Source organism: Hylobates moloch, unplaced genomic scaffold (assembly GCF_009828535.3).
Source record: "Hylobates moloch isolate HMO894 unplaced genomic scaffold, HMol_V3 SCAFFOLD_14, whole genome shotgun sequence".
Classification (NCBI taxonomy): Eukaryota; Metazoa; Chordata; class Mammalia; order Primates; family Hylobatidae; genus Hylobates; species Hylobates moloch.
In genome coordinates, this window is record NW_026652289.1 from 6379171 (window position 1) to 6403289 (window position 24119).

At 41.3% G+C, this 24119-nt stretch overlaps 1 protein-coding gene across 1 annotated transcript in view; it reads right to left on the bottom strand.

The window, feature by feature from the left end:
• Positions 1-632: 632 nt before the first annotated feature.
• Positions 633-24119, bottom strand: part of IGSF5 (immunoglobulin superfamily member 5) — a 56263-nt gene continuing 32776 nt past the window's right edge. Inside the window, exons 5-9 of the mRNA XM_032175229.1 lie at positions 21672-21887; positions 14007-14028; positions 10103-10194; positions 8599-8674; positions 633-732 (exon numbers count right to left, since the gene is read on the bottom strand). Coding sequence (XP_032031120.1) covers positions 633-732; positions 8599-8674; positions 10103-10194; positions 14007-14028; positions 21672-21887 — 506 coding nt within the window. The remainder of the gene's footprint in view (positions 733-8598; positions 8675-10102; positions 10195-14006; positions 14029-21671; positions 21888-24119) is intronic.

Consider the following 24119-nt stretch of genomic DNA (forward strand, 5'->3'; position numbering starts at 1 on the left):
AGCATAAGCCACATCTAATTCACTTGAGGAGATGCAAATAGGTCTGATAAAGGGGAAGATAAAAATGAATGTCTTCATGTAAATATTCAATCATAAGATATTTAGGAACATGCACATCCACGTTAGAATTGAATCTTACTTTAACTGAGCTCAGTTTTGACAGTCAATTGTAGATTTCTGGTTGACCCTAATTTTTATACTTGTATTTCACTGATAATATGTAATAATACCCCTACATATTAAATATACGTAAATATCATCTTCATATGCTTTAAGATAATAAAAACTTTTGAAAGTCATGGTAGAATACAGACTTTTATCTACCATTTGTTGGATTAACAAGTAGGAGTGTTGAGTGTTGAGAAAAATTATGATGAATTTGCAGCTTTTACTTAGTAACTTCATGGAATTCACAAAAACCTTGAAACCTCTTAAAAGTCACATTCTACTTTGAAATCTGGGAAAATCGATTCTTTCTCTCACTGTCAAGTATGAGTTCTGATGACTCCGACATCTCCTCTTCAGGTAATGTTGGCAAAGCTGCAGGCCAGTCTTAGGATGGAAAGGAAGGATGCTATCACCGTGTTGTAAAATGTCAGCCAAGTGCTCAGTGGAGCTTGGGGAAGTCTTTGCTATACTACGGTTGTATTACTGACCTTCTCAGGACTGGCCAGATTAAAAGAAGCCTGTGGATGACTTGCTGGCCTGGGTGGACATTGATCAGCCCCCGGGGAACAGAGGAGGAAAAAAGTCAATTCAATGGGTTGAGATCACTGTAAAATGCACACTTGAAAAGGGATCTTCACTCATCTGTTAAGATAAAATTAAGGTACAGAGAGGAACAAAAATGTTAAAATAAGCTCTTCCTTTCTTGCATCATTTCTGGTAACACACAATATAGAAGTTTTCCAAGTTCAGGCCCTAAAGGGCAATCCAATTCCAAGAATCAGTATTTGTTTTGACTAAGGCAAATTACCACAGCGACTCATTGTTTTGTTTTGTGTTTCAATTTTCCTAAGGAAGTTCTTGCTTTACTGGCTAGAATTTTTATGAAAATATAAAATATTTCTAAACTTCTTAAAGAGCATACATTGTTTCTAGAGCAGGGGGACAAAATTGAAGAACTGACTCCAGATACATCACCAATCTGTCTCCTTTCCCTATCAGGGAGAAACATAGTCTTCCCTGTTCTCATTCAGAAATGTAATCCCAAACAAACCATTTAATCCTCCAGAGCGGCCAATGCCTGTCTCATAACATTGCCCTATGAAAATGTGTGCAACACTTTTTTCCTGCCAGTCCTGAGAATGGCAGCTCAGGTTCCAGGGCACAATAGCTGCATTTAAAGTCTCAAATAATGTAACTGGGCATGATAAATTATTCACAATGCGATGGAATGCTAGCAAGTCTTGAGGATAGAATTACTCTAGCTCATGCTCTTAATTTGTTGACTCCCAATAACACAGGGAAAACTGGACAGCAGATGGAACTACGTCAGCAATGCTTTAAGATGTGTGCCTTGTGCTGCTAACATGCTAGAGATTCCTACTGTTGTTTGCTTTTGTTTTCACTGCTGGGTTGTGCAAACGTCGCTGTTTTCTAAATTTATCAAGTATGTATTTCCGTTTGTCTCAATGAGGGGGTGATTTGTGGGGAAGGCTTGATCCAGGTCTCAAGTTGTTCATATGCCCACCTTCCGAAAATGACAGAGACAGAGAATTTCCTAAGACAACCAGAAAAAGGCACTGACAGTGAGTTAAGGCACAGGACAAAGAGAGGAAAAGGAGGATTCTTTGTTTTAAATATTCACCGAAACACAAAACATTTGCAAATCCCCTGGCTTCATACTAAAATAAAAAAGCATGCCTTTCCCAGTAACTGATTATCAATTTTATTAGGAACTGCTAATTTTACTTATTGCTTTTACCCTAATGTGTTTCAGCTGCAGTTACACCCAAATTCATTCTATTTCACCAACAGGGAAACTCTTGTCTAGAAAACCATGTCAGTACTACATATTCCAACTGTAGATTCAGTCATCAGAGAAATAATCAGAGAAGAAAAGTGTCATATTGTATATGCCAGTTTTGAAAATCAATCTCTTTTTTCCTTCTGACCCTTCTTAAAATTTAATCCATGATTGAGATCTAGGATTCTATTTTTTCATTTATGTTGAATGCAATGTGCTTTAGGACCCGTCTAAAATATGGAAGGTTTAATTAAGAGTGTCCCTGGTAGGATGCCACGTGGACAGTGGAGTATTTGGTGTCAAGACCTTTCACTTGGCATTGATCATGGCACCACCATAAGCATCTCAAACTCTTCTCTGTGCTTTGCAGCAAGGTCAGTGGAGCAGGGACACGAGGTACAAGTAATTCTAAATGCACAGTTGTAGGAAGACTTCTAGAAATCAGAGAGCACACTCCCTTAGAAACAATGCTATACATGTCTGTGGAGTTTTCACACTGGGACCAAAAAAAAAAATTCCTCAAAGCAGATCACCTGGAGAATGTGATAAAAATACTGATTCTTTGGTCCTATCTCCCAGACATTCTGATCCAGAAAGTCTGGCAGAGGCCCAAGAGTGTGCGTTTTAACAAGTACCCCGTGTGTTCCTGGCACAGAGCTGTACTGAGAGCTGCTGCTACACCAGCAGGGTACCAAGGCAGAGGTATTTATAGGCGCTGGGTGCACCTCCGTGTTCAGCAAGCATTCTTTGGGAAAACCGGAATAGAGAATTCAGGAAATACATCCACCATTTCTGCCAGGTGGTGGCAAGAACAAGGACTGCCCCATTTCTTGAGCAGGAAGTCCCATGTTCAGGGAAGAAATTGGCAGGAGAGGGTGCTTAGAGTTGGAGATGAGCAAAAGAGGGAGCTCCAGGCAGCCTGGGGGCCAAGAGGTCTAGGAACCGGTGCCTCTTCCCATTGCCTACAACCCAGCGTCCCCCTGAGGACCCGGCCTATATCAGCCATTGTGCCTGTAGCTCCTGGCCACAGTGTCTGGCCTTTGGTGGTCAAAACTCCAGCCCCAGCCTGTCCCCCATCACACCGCTCCTGAGACATGCCCCCACTTTTCTGAAGTTTTCAAAGGATTCCCGGCACTGAAAGCATCAGGGGATAACTAAGGGTTTGAAAAAAAGGTTTCACCACTGCATCTTGTCTTGCTCATCTCCATGGCAGAGTGTGCCTTTGGCATGCTGGACCTTAACTGAAGGGATGCCAAAGGGGCAGGAGTTATGGGATGCTGGTGCAGCAGCAAATTCTACCCTTTCCTAAAATATTAAAGTTCTAGTTTCCTGTTCTAGTAACTGTTGGATGTTATTAAAATTGAGCTGGGTGATTCATGACAAAGATGCCGTACGCGGAGACCCACGGCAGCCTTGAGATGTAGACACAGATGTGTACAACTCAGGGAAGAGAGATGGAGAGTTGTGACATTGAAGGTGGGGGCACAAGTAACCTGGAAACCTGCTGCTCCTCCTAACGCCATACACCGCCCTGAGCTGGGTGCCTTCCCAGACTCCGGACTCAGTGTCCAGACACTCCTCTACTTGCGGAAATACAGCTGACTCCTGGCAGAGGGAGAAAGAGCACGGCATCACCAACCCCAGTAGAACCCACTCCAGGTGGGTAGGCACAGGCCATTATGAAGGCCTCAGGATGCTGGGCAAAGCAGAATTGCTGAGTACCCGTCGCGCAGGGTGAAGTTATGGAGGAGGCAGATTGGTGCTTGGGGACCTGCCACTCTTCCCTTTCCAAAACTCCTGATTCCCCTCTTGCTGTAGGGTAACCAATAACCCTTAAGCCTAGCCACACTGAGTTGTCCTAAAAAGCAGAGCTGCTTAAACATCTCCTCAGCCCTCTGAGTTCTGATGTCTAGAGGTGAACACCATAAATCTGGACTTCCCAAGGGCCTCATCAATGACCTGTGGGCCAACCCTGGCACATCAAATTTCCCCATCCTGGGGGCATATTTAAGCAATGGGCCCCTGAAGAAAACAAAGTGCCCCCGATCACAAGGGAGTGGAAAGGCAGTTTGATATGAAATTTTTAACTTTTCTAAATGACCCAAAACATGATGTTATTTTTAGGTTGTATATTCATCTATAGTGATCTAATCATATTTTTGTCATAACTGATTGGGATTAACAGCAAAGGAGGTAGGGGTCAGGTGCAGTGGCTCATGCTTATAATCCCAGTGCTTTGGAAGGCCCATGTGGGAGGATCGCTTCAGGCCAAGAGTTTAAGAACAGCCTGGGCAAATAGTGAGACCCCCGTCCCTACAAAAAAAAAAAAAAAATGTTTAAAATTAGCTAGGCATGGCAGCAAGTGCCCGTAGTCCTAGCTCTCCGGAAGGCTGAGGCAGGAGGATCCCTTGAGCCCAGGAGTACGAGGTTACAGTGAGCTATGATCGTGCCACTGCAATCCAGCCTGGGCAACAAAGCAAGACCATGTCTCAAAAAAAATTTTAAAAGACCGGGCAAGCTATCTCATGCCTGTAATCCCAGCACTTTGGGAGGCTGAGGTGGGCAGGTCACCTGAGGTCAGGAGTTCGAGCCCAGCCTGGCCAACATGGTGAAACCCTGTCTGTACTAAAAATACAAAAATTAGCTGGGCATGGTGGCAGGCGCCTATAATCCCAGCTACTCGGGAGGCTGGGGCAGGAGAATCACTTGAACCCGGAAGGCAGAGGTTGTGGTGAGCCGAGATCACACCACTGCACTCTAGCTTGGGTGACAGAGCACAACTCCATCTCAAAAAAAAAAAAAAAAGCCAAGGAACTTTGTCTATCTGCACATGCATGCACCTTCTAGTACATTGCTTGTGATAGCATAATGCTGGGCATAGAAGGTACTCTCCACTTTAATGAGTAACTGAGCACCTAGAAATGCTGGACTAGCCTGTGTGTAGTCAACAGTCATCCATTAGTTAAGTCCTCCTGAAATTGCCAAATGTTAACAGATCACCAGCTTCAGCAGAGGAGAATGCAGCATGAGCAGAGAGCGAGTGTATGTGATCAGCAGTTGCCATCCTGTTCACAAAACCAAAACTATCCTGCTCTGCGATCTATGAAGACAAAGCAGGAGCTTTAGTTGCTGTTGTGCCTGCCGCGTCTCCATGGATAGGCCATTTATCTGACCCAACTAGCTCTTCAGCAACCACGATCGGAAAAGGGTTTGCTTCAGGCTGGCTCACAGCTTGGGATCTTTCAGTCTAATCTACAGGCTTTTCAGGACCTGAGCTTCATGCGGGGTTTCTGCAAAATAGTGCAATCTGTAGTCAACAACCCTGAACTCTAACAAGCCAGCTTCTCGAGCAGGAGCCCTGCTGGGTCCCAGCTCTGGGCCTGGGAGGCCTGTGTGCGCGAAACACGCGGCAGCAGCGCAGGAGGCTCTGACAAATTGGAGTCATACTGAGGCATGCGGAGAGGAGGATGAAAGGAAAACTGAGACGGGACTCTGAATAGCTCTCAGCTGCCTCTCCTGGGCCCTATAAGGAACTAAGGCTTATTGCAGAATGGAGAAAGTTTTGAGAAAAGAAGGCACGATTGCATTGTTTTCACACCTTGAACCAAGGCATTCAGAATTCGGAGGTCCTCATCAGCCCACACAGCAAGAACCTGGTGACATAGGCCTGCAGGGCCTGGTCTGGGGAAGTTCTTAAAAGGAACCTCTGTACCAACGTCACCTTGACTGCGTCTATAAGCTGTGGCTTCGCTGTTCTGGCAGCTCTCAAGTGGCCAGTTGACCACAACAAAGTCTATGTCTTCTTTGGACCAAGGAAATGGAAGGGAACGGCTGTGTCCCCAGGCCCAGCCTTTCCGCTGTGGCCCATTTTGCTCATTCCTCCTCTAAGTGCTTCCCAGGAAACACGGCCCATGGTACATCCTGCATCCAGACTCTCCAAATGGGCAACGTGGAGGCCGTGCCTGAGCCCATGATGGCAAAGTCCTTCTTTGGTCATAATCAAAGATAGACCTCTTCTTTAGGACTTTGTCCTAAAGTCCCCCCATGATGAGTAGAAAGATCCAGTTATTTAATAACCCTCATTAGTTTCTAGCCCAGCCAAAGATAATTCAACTTCCTAGAGTCCTGATTTGTTTCTTAAGGGCCTTGGCACTCTCTGATGAGGTGCCCAGCTCCCCTAGAAGACGACAAACCCTTCAGGAAATAAGAAACATGAGGCTACGTTACCAGTCCCCAGGGCTCAGCACCTCGAGGGTCACTGTTCTTTTTCCACCGATTGATTATTTAGCTGGGTACACGTTTCGGTAGCAGAAACCTCTTAAGTTTCTCTCCCTGTGTATATTCAAAAGAACACTACAAGCATCAGGAAGCATCCACTCCGAGCTCCAAAACGTCATCCTCCACTCAGGTATCCAAATGCACCTCACATTCCCCTTCCTCCTCATTCATACGAGATGTATTTCGAAGAGAATTATGTGGCATGACCCTATTCTGAATCTCCTGCCAGCTTATACCCTCCCCACAACGCCAGACCTGAACACTTTGCCTTGTCTGATAGAAACACACTTGATAGACAAAGGCAACCACGGAAGGGCCGTGGAAATCATGGTTGGCTTAAATGTGCTATTGGCTGTCCGTGCTTGGAGCTGGGGTGGGAGCGAGCCCCTCAGCCAGCCACCCCACAGCCCAACGATCACTCCCTTCCACCGCCACCTTTCACTCAGAGACTGGTCCTTCTAAAGGAAAACTGTTGCATCATCGTCCCTTCCAGCTCCAAATTAAATGCATCAAAAGATGTATGTGCCAAAGAGAGCGGCCCTGATGGAAAAAACATTACCTCTCCATTTTCCTGACACGCAGCCTGAGGAAAGTCACTGGAACTTGTACCAGGAGCTAACGATTTGTTACTCAGGCACACTTTCCTTTATGCCCCAGGCCCCTCATATGTCTTGTTGTCTGGCTACCTGTGTTGACACTAACATTAATAGTATCACTTAGGTTTTCCCAATACATGACTGAGCATCAATCAGCACTCCCTTCCTCCCTACAGGCCGGAAAAACACACATCACTGGCAAGATGTAGGTTATTGAGCTGAATCCCAATTGCAGGGAGGAATATTACTGCCCAGAGCTCCCTGGAAACTCAGGTAAATTCTGTGCCGAGAGAGAATGATCAGGGGCCACACAGGCACCTACTGGGCACCGTCCCCTCACGTAAAGCAGCTCCTAGCAGAACAAACCCAACCCATCTGGCCCAGTGTGCTATCCAAAACCCAGTCTGCAAGTTTACCTTTTCCAAAAGCTAAAAGAAGATAACATCTATACTTACTGGGGACACAATCACAGAATTGCATTGAAATACTTCTTGTCTGAATTTGCATTTGTACAGGTCAGAAAAGGGTGTTGGTTATATATATTCTACCTAATTTGTGATTCGGGATATAAAATGAACTCTCATTCATTCATGTATGATAACCAATGCTAACTCTATATCAGCAAATTAACATACTATGTTCTCAGTGCTGCCAGTTGACTGTTTACTTAAGTGAACCATCCTGTGAAAAGACAGCTCCCATCGAAACATTGCCAACCAACCAACCAGTATCTACAGCTAGTACCTCTCCCTGGAACTGTAGACTGGTGAATTCAACTACACATTCAGCATCTCCATGTGGACATCTAACAGAGACCTCAGAATCTACAAGCTCCAAATTAGATGTCTAATCTTTCCCCCTAAATTGCTCCACCCATAACATTCCTTATCTAGGTTAATGGCAACTCCAGCCTCTTAGCCATTCCGGCCATAATCCTTAATCATCAAGGACTCCTCCTCTCTTCTCTAAAATTCTAACCCCAACAGGATTTTTTCAGCCCTCAAGCTTATCAGCATAGAACTTGCATGCAGAGCAAACTACATTTTCCCTGTCCTGATCCTCAAACCCAGTGGATCCTTCCACGAGTCCAAAGGCCCCAAGGGTCCAAGTACAAAAGGGTCCAAGTGGCAAAAACCAAGCTGTGTGCTCTAACAATTCTGATTTATAAAGAAACACATTTGCTTCTTTGTAGTACCCTTGGCATAATCCTTAACCATGAACACTTTTTTTAAATTCCCTTGAGATCCCACCCCTTTAGAACGTTACTACTTTAAAGAAATAAAAATACGGAAAACTAACTCAAAATCAATTTCTTTCTCGACACATTAGTTTCACCCAGACACAAAATGATCTAGAGCACCACGTGGGAGCGGGTAACCAGGAGAGCAGAACGGACTTGAGTCCTGGGAGAATATGGCTCAAAGAGAACAAATGGCACATTATATATGCTGCTCACTCTTAGGCCAACTCAGGCGGATACGTCCCAAATCAAGTCACATCCTCCCAAAATATGAACCCAGAGCTGTTACCCAGAACCAGCCTTGATCTTGGAGCAACTGCTACTGAGGGCAAGAAACAGTCCATGTCTCAGCCCCATCTCTCCATGCTGACCAGTTGATATGGAGGGGAGGAACGGCAACATGCCACCTTCATGAATACACAACGTGCACCATTTTATAATCACCCACCACAAGGTAAGAATTTTTGAATAGCCAAAAAAGTCCAAAAAGGGGGAAAATGGTCTAAACCACCTGTTGAGGAGGGCCACAGCTACTGTTTCTTTGTTCAGGATCACTGGATTCACAGGATTTGGGAGGGAGAGAAGCAGTTTCTGCAACAGAAGAACAATTTTAGAGTCATTAAGTGGCAAAAACCAAGTTGTGTGCTCTAACAATTCTGATTTATAAAGAAACACATTTGCTTTTATGTAGTACCCCTGGCGTAATCCTTAACCATGAACACTTTTTTTAAATTCCTTTGAGATCCCATCCCTTTAGAACGTTATTTCTTTAAAGAAATAAAGATGTGGAAAACTAACTCAAAATCAATTTCTTTCTCGACACATTAGTTTCACCCAGACAAAAAATGATCTAAAGCTTCCACAGCTGATCAAGGAAAATAAATGCCAGACAAATGGAGATAAAAGAGACAGAGATGTTTGATTTGGGCCATGATTTTTGTCCAGATAGTCAATTGCTCAAAATACTAACGAATAAATATTCACTCACAGGAACCTGCAAGAAGCTGTGGTCAGATTATCAAAGGAAACAGTCCATGCTCTCTGGAATTTTTTTAAATCTGAAAGATGCAATCTGGAATACACATGGGAGGCAGCCATGGTAAAATCAAAAAAATGGGGCTGCTGAAAATAGAGCTCCAATTTTTGTGGAAAACGAAGGTGTTTAGGCCCCTCCCTCAGCAAGGATTGATTGGCTGAAAACCTTCCCGTGGAATTTGGTGTTCCCGGCAGCCTGTGAGGGCAGGTGTCCCGTTCATCCTGCCAAGGAGGAGTATGTTCAGCCTTCCCCTCTCATCGGCCTTCAATACTCAACTGCTGCTGCTTCCTGGTGACGTTGTCTTAGAGATGCCCTCACCCCATTATCACTCTGTATTGTCTCATAGCAAGAAAATGAGATATTACAGCAAGACTCTCCAAAAGTGGGTCTAGTTTTCCAGCATTCCCAACTCCCTGTTACATTCAAGGGGAACAGATCCCTTACTTGACTCTACTTGAAATTGGGAGGAAGTTACCCCCGATGTATTAAAATAACTCCCCACATGTTTTAATGTAGAGGGCTTTAAACAAAAAAGAAAGCATGGGGAAAAAACAATTTTTTTATTATACTTTAAGTTCTAGGGTACATGTGCACAATGTGAAGGTTTGTTACATATGTATACATGTGCCATGTTGCTGCACCCGTTAACTTGTCATTTACACTAGGTATATCTCCTAATGCTATCCTTCCCCTCTCCCCGCACCCCATGACAGGCCCCAGTGTGTGATGGAAAAAACCAAATTTTTTTAAAGCTCTCAGGGTTCTTCCTCACTTTATTTTAAGCATTAGACAAATAGGTGGACTTTTACTGTTAACCTACTCCTGGAGTATTCCGAGTTCTAGAATTTCGTCTTCTAAAATTTTTCCAAAAAATAACAACCATTGCCAATTTAGCCTCCCTGTGCAGCTGGTATCTAGCAAGCCAGCCCTTCTTCCAGCTCTCTCTTTCCCAGGTCTTTCTACCACTCCTCTCGTCTACTCACCTGTGGTCTTTTGTTCGTCTGAATTGTAGCCAGAGTTTTCATTTCCACTTTCTGTCTCAGTTTCTTTGTTTGTCTTCTTTTTTTCAGATTTCCTACAATTAGATCATTTTATGTTCATGTTAATTGTTGACATTAACATTGCCAAATGTTAATGGGCAATGGATACCTACGTAGTTCACGTGGTTACTCTCAAGAGTATGCTTACACATTGAACTTAACACAAGAAGTCTATAGCTTTGTCGCTGCGTTGCAGGTATGGACGCCTGCCTATTCACACATTCCCATTATGGGGAGAGATGAAAGTTTATCATGGTCCATGGACTCCACTCCCCAGTTATTACTCAACTCTCAGAAACCATTCACCAAATAAAGCAAGAGTCAGCAAACTATGACCCACAGGCCAAATCTGACCCACTCCTTGTTTTTGTAAATAAAGTTTCATTGGAACACAGTTACACCTATCAGCTCACATATTGTCTACGGCTACCTCAACATGTAGCCATACTCATGTTATAACAGCAGAGTTGAGTCCTCATGACAAAGACCATATGGCTGGCAAAACTAAAAATACTTACTACGTAGCCCTTTATGGAAAAATTGTGCCAACTCCTGAAATAAAGCAAAAGTTGGTGCAGCCTCCTAGGGTTTGGAGGCTAGAAGGAAGTCTGGCAATGGATAGCCAAAGAATTTTAAATAGTCACACTTGACCTCTAAGGATGTATGCTAGGGTGACAATCAAGGACATGTACAAATATGTACTTGAAAGAATGTTGATTCGTGAGCTATTTATAAAAGCAAACTGCAAACAACCAAGTGCCCAATCAGAGGGGACAAGTAAAATAAATGATGATGGTTCTCTAAAATGGAATTCCATGGTGTCTGTCAAAATTATTACATGTGAGAGCTCTCACACACTGCCAGTGGGAGTGTAAGCCTGTACACCTTCTTTGGAAAAATGTGGCACTGTCTAAAGCTGAAGATATGCTACCTTCTGGCCCAGCTTTTAGGACTAGATACAGTCTCCCCTTGGTATTTGTTAGAGATTGATTCCAGGACCCCTGCAGATACCAAAATTTGCAAATGCTCAAGTCTCTGATATAAAATGGTGTAGGATTTGCGTATGCATATAACCTACACACATCCTCCCATATACTTTAAATTATCCCCAGATTATTTATAATACCTAATACCACGTAAATGCTACGCAAATAGTTGTTATACTGTACTGCTTCTTTATTTTGTATTATTTTTTACTGTTGTATATTTTTTCAAATATTTTTGATCTATTGTTGGTTGAATCAGAGGATGTGGAACCTGCAGATAAAGAGGGTCAGCTGTATTTCCCCATAGAACCAAACAGAAATGAGTACTTATGTTCACCAAAAGACCCCTACAATAATACTCAGAGTAGTTGTTTTTTGTTGTTGTTGTTTCTGGGTGACAAAGTCTCACTCTGTCACCCAGGTTGGAGTGTAGTGGTGTGATCTCGGCTCACTGTAACTTCTGCCTCCTGGGCTCAAAGGATCCTCCCAAGTCAGCCTCCTGAGTATCTGGGACTACAGGAAAGCACCAACACGCCCAACTAATTTTGTACTTTTTGTGGAGATGGGGTTTTTCCAAGTTGTCCACGCTGGTCTCAAACTCCTGGGCTCAAGGGATCCACTGCCTTGGCCTCCCAAAGCGCTGGGACTATGAGAGTGAGCCACCATGCCTGGCCAGAGCAGGAGTGTTTGTAATGGCCCCAACCTGAAAACTATTCAAACACCCATTTAAAAAAAAAAAAAGGTAAAAATAAATTGCATATGTGCCCAGAATGTAATATTACATAATAATGAACCACTGACACTCACGTGCCACGGTATGGATCAGTCTCACAGTGAGATGCTCAAGAAGGCAGACATAAATGAGTATACACAAAATGACACCATTGATATATGCACCTAATCTCTGGGGATGTGGGAAAGATGTCAGAAGAATGTCACCTTCGGGGAGGAGGGGTAGGCAGCAATTTGACCGGGGTCTAGGGGGCTTTGGGGATGCTGAGGATGTTCTAGCTGTGAATTTCAGCCATCAAGCCCAGGCATTTGTGCTTTTTGTGAAACCTGATCAAGCTACACACCTGTAACTTGTGCACTTTTCTGTACTTATAAGTATCTATCTAAAACTATCAAACAAATAATACAAAAATGCTGTGAGCAAGTATTTGTTAACAGAAATAATCTTCAGAATGTGCCAAGTGAAAAGAGCAAGCTATGAAATAATGGTTTCTATAATCCAAATTTCACAAAATGCTTTGTGTGCATATGGGTATATACATGAATATTTGAGTATGTAGGTACATACATAGTTAGTTAACAATAATTACTTCGGAACTATAGAAGTGTGGGTGTTTTTTTAAACTATTTCTTGTGCCTATCTTTATATTTATTTTTTCTAAAAGTAAACATGCATTGATTTTTTTCCATAATAAACATATAACTATATATATATAATTTTAATTATTTTAATGCAAAAGAAGTCCTCAAGCAGCTGGAGTGAGCACCATGGACATCGTGAAAGGGGAAAGCCAGTGGGGTTGGATTATCCAGTGGGCAACCCCCATTGTCCCTCTGGAGCTTAATGCAGTCTCACCTAAGTTCAAGGGGTGCACAGAGACAAAGGTGCCCAAGCCCTGAGGCAGGCCCATCCAGTTCACATTCAGACAAAAAACTCTACAAAGCGTGCAACAGTGAGTACCTGGCATGTACATCAGGCATTCAAGATATACTAGCTTTTCTCATGCTCCCAGTGTCATATTCTATAGTTGTTGTTATCCTCTACCCATTATCCTGAGTAGCTATTGATCACTTTATTGTGCTTTCAAATCACCTAAGACCCCAGAGAACAGAAATGGAAGATGTTGGCACAGTCAACAACGGTGAACCGACAGTCCAGGCTTCCATCCCGCTGGTAGTAGCAATCAAGAGAAATGCCAGAATAATTATCAGGGTCTATTTTTCTTCCTCTTCCCTTGCCCTAAGTCAGGCCTCAAAGGAGAAATATTTTCAGACTGCTGCTTGGTGGTGTCCTCTCTCCAAACTTCGCAATTGCCAGGGGTCAGAGGGAGAAGGGATAGGCTTTGCCACGTGATGATTGTGCACGTTCATTCACAGAATGTAGCCAAAAGGTATTTGAGAATCTCAGCACTTAAAAATGTAAATATTCTAATAAAATACTGATAACTACATGTGTTGTTATATTACCCACAACAAACAACGGCTGTCTAAAAAACCCTCCCCTTGGTGCACATATGGCTATGTAAATATTGCAGACATTTAAAAGGGTTACTGGCTACTTATTGTAAGTCCTTGACACAGTTACCTTAAAAGTGCTTGCAGCTACTTCTGGGCAGCCTGGGAATGAAAGGAATTTTTCCGTCCTGTCCACTCCCCGTGGCTGAATGAGCACCGAACACTGCCTAATTTGTCTGCCTGGACGGTTTCACGTGACTTGCAGGCATCCGGCTTGGCTCACTTCTCTCCACTACCCCAGAAATTCCAGCAGGACCTCTGCTGGTGACCCTGGCCTCCGCCCAAAGCTGGCGGGATGATAGTCATGGTGCACAGTGTCCTCTTGTGGAAAGAGCTGCAAATGCCAGACACTAAAAAAATCTCCATTTCCCTAAGTGAACCAGAGCAAGTCAAAGGTAAGCAGTGGCAACCCATCTATTTCACTCCACAGTTAATGTTGCCCTATGAGTTTGTGATTGGCATACGTGTTTTTCAGCATTGTCTACTTTCAGTACTTAATTTTGGATAACATAAATCCCAAAATCCCACAGCTGTGTGTATGTATTGTTGTTATTACTGTTGTCGTTCAATTTTTTTGTTTTGTTTTCAGAAAATAGATGTGGTTTCAAACTTACCTTTGAAATTGAATATGAAATCCTGCAAAAAAGAACAAAATTACATTAGAAAAATCAAGATACTTATTCTAAAAATCGAGTCTCATTAATTTTTATAGACACCCTTATTTTAACAGACACAACATTAGTATTTGTGACCCAAGGAGTATTATTAAGTTTTCCCATACCAAATTATCAAATGACTTCCAAGCCTAGGAAAGTAGAATTCACTGTTAACTATTAGAAAAATAAATAACTCCTAGGTACCTGAAATATAGGCTGTATAGTACTTACTATATTTCAGTCACCCAGGGGTATTTACTTATTACTTTGTGGATATTGAATTTGATTAGTGTGACCATACAGACGCCATATACCAAGAAAAGATGTTCTGTGTTATCAATCACTGCTGCTCTTCATTCAACTTTTACCATGTGCCAGCACCAAGCGGGCTGTGTACAAAAGCTCATTTAACTGTTACAATAACTCAAAAGTAGGTGTTACTGTTATTATATTTTTAACAGACTAGACACTATTATATTAATATTACCATATTTCTTTAATTCAAAGATACATTTGCAATCAATATGTACCAACGGTATCAACTGATACAGTTGTGCCCCCACCCCCACCAAAAAAAAAAAACCAGTCATTAAATTGCTAATGTTTTTAGTCAGTGGATCCATAGACTGATTAGAAGGAATCTAGGATTTGAAGGTGGGGAGTAAAAAGCCACAGATCAAGTCCCTAACCTTTTGTCCCAAAAGCCTGTGATCTTTACAACCAAGCTTTACTGTCCAGGCCTTCTATATATCAAGCTTGATTAAGATTTTTTAAATACTCATTTTCCTTAGTTTTTAGATAACGTTCTCATGTATTTTCAGTTCTAATAACATCTGCCAATTTACATCCCGAACTAAAACAATTCTATCTGTATTGCAGAAAAGAGACTATTAGGTAAGAGATGAACGCCCTCCAGGAACAGGGGAATGCCTCCAACGTCCCCAGTGTAAGCACAGTTAACAAACCTGCACATTGTGCACATGCACCCTAAAACTTAAAGTATAATAATAATAAAATTTTTTAAAAAAAGAAAGGAGCTTAATTAGATCCCATTTGTCAGTTTTGGCTTTTGTTGCCATTGCTTTCAGTGTTTTAGACATGAAGTCCTTGCCCATGCCTATGTCCTGAATGGTATTGCCTAGGTTTTCTTCTAGGGTTTTGTGGGGTAGGGGGAGGGGGGAGGGATAGCATTAGGAGATATACCTAATGTTAAATGACGAGTTAATGGGTACAGCACACCAACATGGCACATGTATATATATGTAACAAACCTGCACGTTGTTCACATGTACCCTAAAACTTAAAGTATCATAAAAAAAAGAAAAGGGAACAATGTTATATTTCTGATAGCTAAATAAATAATCTTGTAACTTAAAGGAAAAAAAAAAAGAAAAGAAAAGAGCCTGAGGTCCCTCTAGAATGCTGCCATCCCAAAGCCCCCAGGCCAGGCTGAGCAGAACCTCAGCCATTCCTATGTGGTCAGTTAATCAGTTGGCTTACTGAGAAATCTCTGGATAGCAGCAGAGAACCAGAAAATACTTCCTGAAAATTTTTGATGTTTAATATTTTTTAAGCATTGAAATAATCATCATAGAGAAATCCAGACCTTTACTCATCTTTCACACTTATGTGAAGGTATAGCATAATTTCCACTATGAATCACACCTGGTGGGGCAAGGTGGGCATTGTAAGTAGACTGTGGCAGCCCTGTTCGTAGCCTTATCTGGACTTACTCTGAATGGGGTGGGCGGGGGTGGGGGGACAGTTCACTCTTACAAGGGCTTTTCATCTCAAAGTTAAAGAAAAGATTAAATCTAGGATGGATCACAGAAACTTTTAATATACTTATTTAATTATTGCTACCCATCTGTAGGATAATATTTATTCCCATTCTGTAGATGAAGAAACTAAAAATCACCACCTGCATATCCTGTGTGGGCCAACAACCATCGGTTAATCTTCTTATGAGTATAGAACAGACAAAAGCTGAAGGGAACCAGGATGTACAAATAACCAGAATTTCTCCAACGACTCCACATAGCTCATGTTAGAAATAACGTGCTGAAGGTACTGAACAATCTGTAGTCACATCTCTATTAAAATCTAAGTCATTTAGTGGTTTTCCTTTAAAATCCAGGGTCTTCCATTCGAGTAACCCATCTGGGGCATATGGAATAATTCCCAGGTAAAAACAATTTCCCATCTAATTTAGGTCCAACAGGAGTTTACTGCCTTTCAATTTCTGCTTCCCAGAGAATAAAGGTATATCACAGATGGAACAGAACTGAGAACCCAGAAATAAATCCACGTATTTACAGTTAACTGATTTTTGGCAAAGGTGCCAAGAATATACACTGGGAAAAGGCTGCCTCTTCAATATATGGTGCTGAGAAAACTGGATATCCATATACAAAAGAATGAAATTAGGCCCCTATCTCTTACCATATACAAAATTAACTCAAAGTGGATACAAAATAAACTCAAGGAAACATAAGACACCAAACTATAAAACTACTAGAAGAAAACATAGGATAAATCCTTCAGGACATTGGCCTAGACAAAGATTTTATGGCTAAGTCTTCAAAATCACAGGCAACAAAAAGAAAAATAGACAAATGGGACTATATTGAACTGAAAAGCTTCTGCACAGCAAAAGAAACAATCAACAGCAAAAATATAACCTACAGAATGGGAGGAAATATTGGCAAACTATTCGTCCAACAGGGTATTAATATCCAGACTATATAAGGAACTCAAACATCTCAACAACAAAAAAAATACAATTTTAAAATGAGTTAATGGTCTTAACACACATTTCTCAATTTAGATATCTTCTTAGACATGTAAATGGTCAACAAATATATGAAAAAACATTCAACATCACTAATTATCAGGGAAATGCAAATCAAAACCACAATGAGATATGATCTCACCCTAGTTAGAATGGCTATTATCAAAAAGACAAAAAATAAAAATGCTGGTGAGAATGAACAGAAATGGAAACTCTCATACTCTATTGGTGGGAATGTAAATTAGTACAGTCATTATGGAAAACAGTATGAAGGTTTTTCAAAAAAAAAAAACTAAAAATAGAGCTACCATACAATCAGGCAATCTGGGTATCCCAAAGAATTGAAATCAGTACATCAAAGAGATATCTGCACCCCCACATTTATTGCAGCACTATTCACAATAGCTAAGATATGAAATGAATCTAAATATCTATTAATAGATGAGTGGATAAAGAAAATGTGGCACATGTACACCATGGAATACTATTCCACCGTAAAACAGAATGAAATCCACAGCACATGGATGAGCCTGGAGGGCACTGTGTTAAGTGAAATAAGTCAGGCACAGAAAGATAAATACCACATGTTCTCATTCATACGCTAGGAGCTAAAAAAAAAATTGAGCACACTGAAGCAGCGATTATAATTGTGGGGATCAGAGGCTGGGAAGGGGAGGTAGTGGGGGGAAGCTAGGGACAGCCTGGTTAATGAACACAAAGTTACAGCTAGGTAAGAGGAAGAGGTTCAGTGTTCTGCAGCACTGTAAAGTGAATATGGTTAACTATAAGGTGCTGTGTTTTCAAAAGTCTGGAAGAGAAGATTTTTGAATGTTCACCACACAAAGAAATGATAAATGTTTGAGATGATGGATATGATAATTACCCTGATTTGATCATTATACATTGTACACACATATCAAAATATCACTCTGTATGCCATTTTTAAAAAGACAAATACTGCATGATTCCACTTATATAAGATACTTAGAGTAGTCAAATTGATAGAGATAGAAAGTAGAATCGTGGTTGCCAGGGACTGGGGGGAAGCGGGAATAGGGAGTTATTGTTTGATAGGTACAGAGTTTATTTTGCAAGATGAACCTAGATCTGTAGATGGATGGTAGTGATGGTTGCACAAAAGTGTAAATGTATTTAATGCTACTGAACTGTAAACTCAAAAATGGTTAAAATGGAAAATTTTATGTAGATTTTGCCACAATTTTTTAAAATAAACAAGTTTTAACAATAAACATGCAAAACTAGCCAGGAGAACACTAAAACGGAAAGCTACAAGGCAGACTCGCCCAAGGAGACATTAAAACATACTATAAAACTTCTATAATTAAAACAGTACAGTGTAAGTGCATGAATAGGCAAACAGACCAATGGAACAGAATAGAGAGCCCAGAAAGAGACCTAAGTGCATATGGAAATTAGTGTATGATAAAGGTGGCATCTCAAACCACCAGGCCAAAGACAGAGATTTCAGTCAATGCTGCTGGGACAACTGCTTAGTTATTTGGAAGAAGACAAAATTAGATGCATACAACATATCACATAGAAGAATGAATAAAACCTAGAAAGACAAATAAATGAAACCATATAAGATATAAGCACCAGAAAAAAAAAACTTACATATAAGGAAAGACTTCCTATGACTCAAAATGCAGATAAAGGGGGGCCATCAGTCCTGACATCAAAAGAATTCTTAAAATTAGAAGGAGTAAAAAGCCCAAAAATCTGAGAGAGAAAAGAATGAGCAAAAGACATAGAGTGACAAGTTATAAAAACATATAAAAATTGTTCTCAATCATAGAAAAAGATAGAACAGTAGTTCAACCTCACTTATAATAAGATAGAATCAAAACTATGCTGAGATACCATTTCTTATTTACTTACTTTCCAGGTTGGCATAAACTAAACAGTATGATGACACCCTGCTGGCCAGGCTGTGGGGAAACGGGAACTCTCATGTGCTGCTGGTAAGCATGCAAATTGTACGACCTTGCTGGAGGGAAATTTGGCAATCCGTGACAAAACGACATACACACGTAGCTTTTGACCTAGCAATCATACTTCTGAGCATTTACCCAAAAGCTACACCTCCATAAATATGAACATACACAACATTATTCACTGCAACATTGCTTGTAATTGCAAAACACCGGAAATGACCTAAATGCTTATATACTGGAGAGTGGTTGAATAAACCATGGTACATCTACACAATGGATAACCATGCAGCTGTAATAAGAAAGGAAGGAAATCTCGATGAACTGACATGGATCGATTTCCAGGATATATTGTAAGGGGAAAAAAAGTAAAATGCAAAAGAATATCTATAGTGTACTGCCCTTCATGTAAGAAGGAAGGGAATATAAGAAAATATTGATGTGTCTGAAATTTTTCTAAGTTATACTACAGAGTGAATCCCCCAATCACAAACCAAATTCATCGAGGAGCTAAGACTAGACCTTTAGTTTAGTTAAGGCTAGACTACGCATTTTAGTGAGATACTTCATGTAAAAGAGTTAGTTAGCACAGTGCCTGGCACACACACACTAATTGTTCACTGAGTGGCAGTTAGTGTTAAGAAAACTCAAAATGTAGTTCAACCGATGTGCAAGCTAACACCAAAACTCTGATCTTTAGAAAAATAATTTAACTGTAGAAAATGTTCAAACAGGAGTACCTGAAGTTTTCAACAAAAGGAAGAAAGGTAAGGACAAACACACATTCAGCACACGGCAAGTCCTGGAGCGTTCTCATGATAAAGCGTCCGTAGGCTTCTGAAGCCACAAACTGCCTAATGCTATGACGAGCCCACCCAGTGTTTATGTGCCCACCCCACCCTTGATCCCAACCCCAAGCAAGGCTACTGCTTTCATATGATGTGGGAGTATCTCAGAGAACTTCATTCTAAAGAAACACGTAATTATTTGTATTAATTGTATTGGTACTATTTTTTAACAGAAGATCTTATTTTTTCTTTCTACCACTCTATCAACATTCACCTACAAAGGGAGATTTAAAATTCTTCAGAATAGGAAACAACCATTTAACGTGCTCAGATATGTAGATATTATTCTAAGAAACCATAGCATTTAAATGACATTATAATAGTTATACATCCTTACAAATAAGCACAAAAATCCAATAATCATTGTCTTTGGTGAGAAGGGCACGGCTTCAATCATCTTTTCAAGAGCATGAAGATCTTGGTCTTCCTAAGGGGTTGCATCAGGCCCCAAAGAAACAGCTTCCTTCCTGAAGAAACTCCTTTTCTGGACTATAAATCATGCTGCTATAAAGACACATACACACGTATGTTTATTGTGCCACTATTCACAATAGCAGAGACTTGGAACCAACCCAAATGTCCAACAATGATAGACTGGATTAAGAAAATGTGGCACATATACACCATGGAATACTATGCAGCCATAAAAAAATGATGAGTTCATGTCCTTTGTAGGGACATGGATGAAGCTGGAAATCATCATTCTCAGTAAACTATAGCAAGGACAAAAAACCAAACACCGCATGTTCTCACTCATAGGTGGGGATTGAACAATGAGAACACATGGACACAGGAAGGGGAACATCACACTCCGGGGCCTGCTGTGGGGTGGGGAGAGGGGGGAGGGATGGCATTAGGAGATATACCTAATGCTAAATGACGAGTTAATGGGTGCAGCACACCAACATGGCACATGGATACATATGTAACAAACCTGCACATTGTGCACATGTACCCTAGAACTTAAAGTACAATAAAAAAAAAAAAGAAAAGAAAGTCCTTTTCTTCTCCAAGAATTTGCCACCGTTTCTTTCAAGGACTCTTAAAGCCAATGTGTCTTTCATTGTGGTTTTTATTTTATTGTTATTGTCTGAGCTTTATTAAAACACACAGATAAATAAAAATTATGTGTATTTACAGTGTACGCTGTGAAATTTTGAGCTATGTACACATTGTGAAATGATTAAATCAAGCTAATTCATATAACCATCATCTCACGTATTCATCGCTATTTTGTGGTGAAAATATCTAAGACCTATTCTCTTAGCAATTTTCAAGTACACATTACATTATAATTAATTACAGTCATCACGCTGTACAGTAGATCTACAGAATTTATTTTTCCTGTCTAATTGAAACTTTGTACCCTTCGACCAACATCTCCCCAACCCCCATTCCCACTCCCTGGTAACACCCACCATTCTACCTCCTGTTTCTATGAGCTTGGCTTTTTATATTCCACCTATAATGGAGATCATACAATATTTGCCTTTCTGTGTCTGGCTTATTCCACTTAGCATAATGTCCTTTAGGTCTCTCCAGGGTGTAGCAAAGGACAGGATTTTCTTCTTTTTGAAGGCTGTCTAGTGTTCCATTGTGTCTATATACCACGTTTTCTTTATCTATTCATCTATTGATGTACATAGGTTGATTCCATATCTTTGCTATTGTGAAGAGTGATGTAATGAACATGGAAATGCAGATATCTCTTCAATATGAAGATGTCATTTCTTTTGGATAGAGACCCAGGAGTGGGATTGCTGGATTATAGGATAGCTCTATTTTAATTTTTGGGGGAACCTCCATACTGTTTCCATAAAGGCTGCAACAATTTACATTCCCACCAACAGTGTGCAACCACAGCTTCACCAACACCTGTTATCGCTTGTCTTTTTTATAATAGCATTCTAATAGAGGTAAAGTGATATGGTAGTTAATCTATCTTTTGAAAGAGCTGATGAGTTCACTAAGTTCAACTGCTTGTACCAAAAGTTCAAAAGTATGTACAAATGTAAATGAACAAAAAAATTACCTCTTTTTCTTCTGCAGCAGAAACAACAACGGAAGCAGCAGTTGCAGCCACAACAACGGCGGCAGCAGCAGCAGCAGCGTATTGTAAGAGCACACGTCAGCGTCAGAAGCATGGTGCCTGCTAATCCAAGTCCAACTTTGCCCCAAGTAGGCAATGAAAAACCAAAACTCGGTAAACTTGATAATATACCTGGAATATTAATACCGCCTCCAGTGTCTAAAGAAGAAAAAATATATTTTAGTGATACTTGCACTGCCTAGAATCACAGATTCTGCCCCATTATAAGTTGCATTATGTGTTCTAGTAATATTATAACTATTCAGCCTGCTATGGCTAGGCGTCATAGGCCAAGTTTCTTTCGATGTGTTTAATTATTCAATACTCTACAGTACCTTCCATCACAATAATTATTTCTGCCAGTAAACAACTTCTTAGTAACCCAATCCAGGTGTTGCTTGTTTAATGTCTCTAATATCCCTGAGAAGTAGATAAGGCAGGGCCGGGCTGACAGTCCCCTGAGGTTGGCATAGTGATGGTCACGTTTGACATCCTTTATTTAATCAGGAAATACTTTTTGAGCACTACCGCTGGACAAGACTAGAATAAAGACATTTTGTTCTCCCTTCCATGTCCCCACTCGTTGACAGGCCAGCGCCCAGAGGAAACCAGGATATTCTGAGGGAGAGTCACTTCTAAAGGAACTTCGGTGCATGGCTTTCACCCCAGCCGCATCCAACTCCCCGACCCTCAAATTAATTCCTCACACAGTAATTGCTTTTTCCATAGCTTTTCAGGAGACACCTTCCTTAGCGTGTATGTTGCCCTCTTTCAAGGGCATGGAAGTGGGAGGAAAAAAGGGTAAGGTGAGGCACAGCAATCAGGAAGCAAGACGGATGTAGGGAGAGAAGGAGAGAGGAAAAAGCCATTTTGATTCTTTTCCACCATGTCTTAGGCAGAGCTGTCGTGGCTTCACATGATCATCCAAATTCAAATTTAAGTTAATTAAAAGTATGAGTCATTAAATATTCAGTGCCTCAGTTGCACTAGCCACATTTCAAGTGCTCAGTCACCACAGATGTAGAACATTTTTATCATCACAGAAAGGGACAGTATGGGAATTACACTGATGTTCCCAAGAGACCTTTCATCTAGCCCTTCACTTCTCCCTAGCGCACCACGCTGAAGTCAAACCACACGCATTTAAGTTGATCCATTTAATTGTGAGTTGTTATTCAACAAAAGGCTGTCACTCAACCCTGCGTGCTTGGGTGGTATCTTAATGTAAATGCATGCTATTTTGTTAGATACTAGTCTTTAGAAAATACTGAAACAGTAGACTTCTTATGAAGGAACATGGGGTTTGCTTTGAAATCAGTGGCCATCCACCACTTTGGAACCAGAGACTGGAGTTCAAAAACAGCTCTTAGATGTTCTTCCTTAGAATTTTCCTGGAAAATTGACCTTGCAATAGTAGTTTGCTATTCCTGTGTCAAAGTTAAATGACTCTACGTGGAGAAGAGAAGTCTATGCACCAGGCAGTCAGCTGCAGCTGAACCAGGTCTAGGGATCACCTTTCTCCCCATAGTAAGATGCCCAGAGCAGAACTCTAGGATTATAAGGAAGTCAAACTACTTTCCTAATGCTGTCTGTCTCCACATCTCCCACCATCCGAGATGAGCTGGAATAGACAGAGACTTGTAAAGGGTTCTCCCAAAAATGGTGAAGATGGAAGGAACAGACTACACCCTTCCCATTCCACACCTTCCCAGCCCCAGAGTTGAAGCACTAACACAAGGCAGACCCTTCACATGCAGAGAGCACATTTATCCCCTTGCTCCACAGACAGCAGAATCCCAAGCATCACCTGGAATGTCACTGCACATGCAGATTCAAAGCCCGCCTCCAGGGACACAGAGTCAGGATATCCCGGATGATACCCCAAGCGATTCTGATGCAGACAGTTGGTGAACCACATTTTGGGAATCCCTTGTACACAGCCAAAATGTAAACACTGCCCAAGCTACCCACGACATGACAGGATGCTCTCACACTCCCCCTCCCACAGATGTGATAATAAAATGATGAAGTCCAGAGTTGGATCAATGATCTTCACAGTCTTGAGTTGAAGGTTGGACCATTGTGTGGCAGCTTTGCGACTGAGCAAGAACTTTAGGTTTCCTGTGGATGGAACCAGTGAAATCTCATGACCAGCATTTCCTGCTGCATTAACTTTGGCTTCTGGTTCACTTACCAATAACAACCCCTGTCCCACCAGGCTGTTCAGGGGTGTGTGTGAAAGTTCTGAGAATGCTGTAAGCTACAGTGCACAGGCTCAAGATGGCAGTGGTCATCCTATTTCCAGTTTAACGGACTCTTACTAACTGAAGTTTGCAAATATAACAAGTTTTCTTAATAAGGGAGCTGGCTGGGGTTAACCAATGAGGTCTG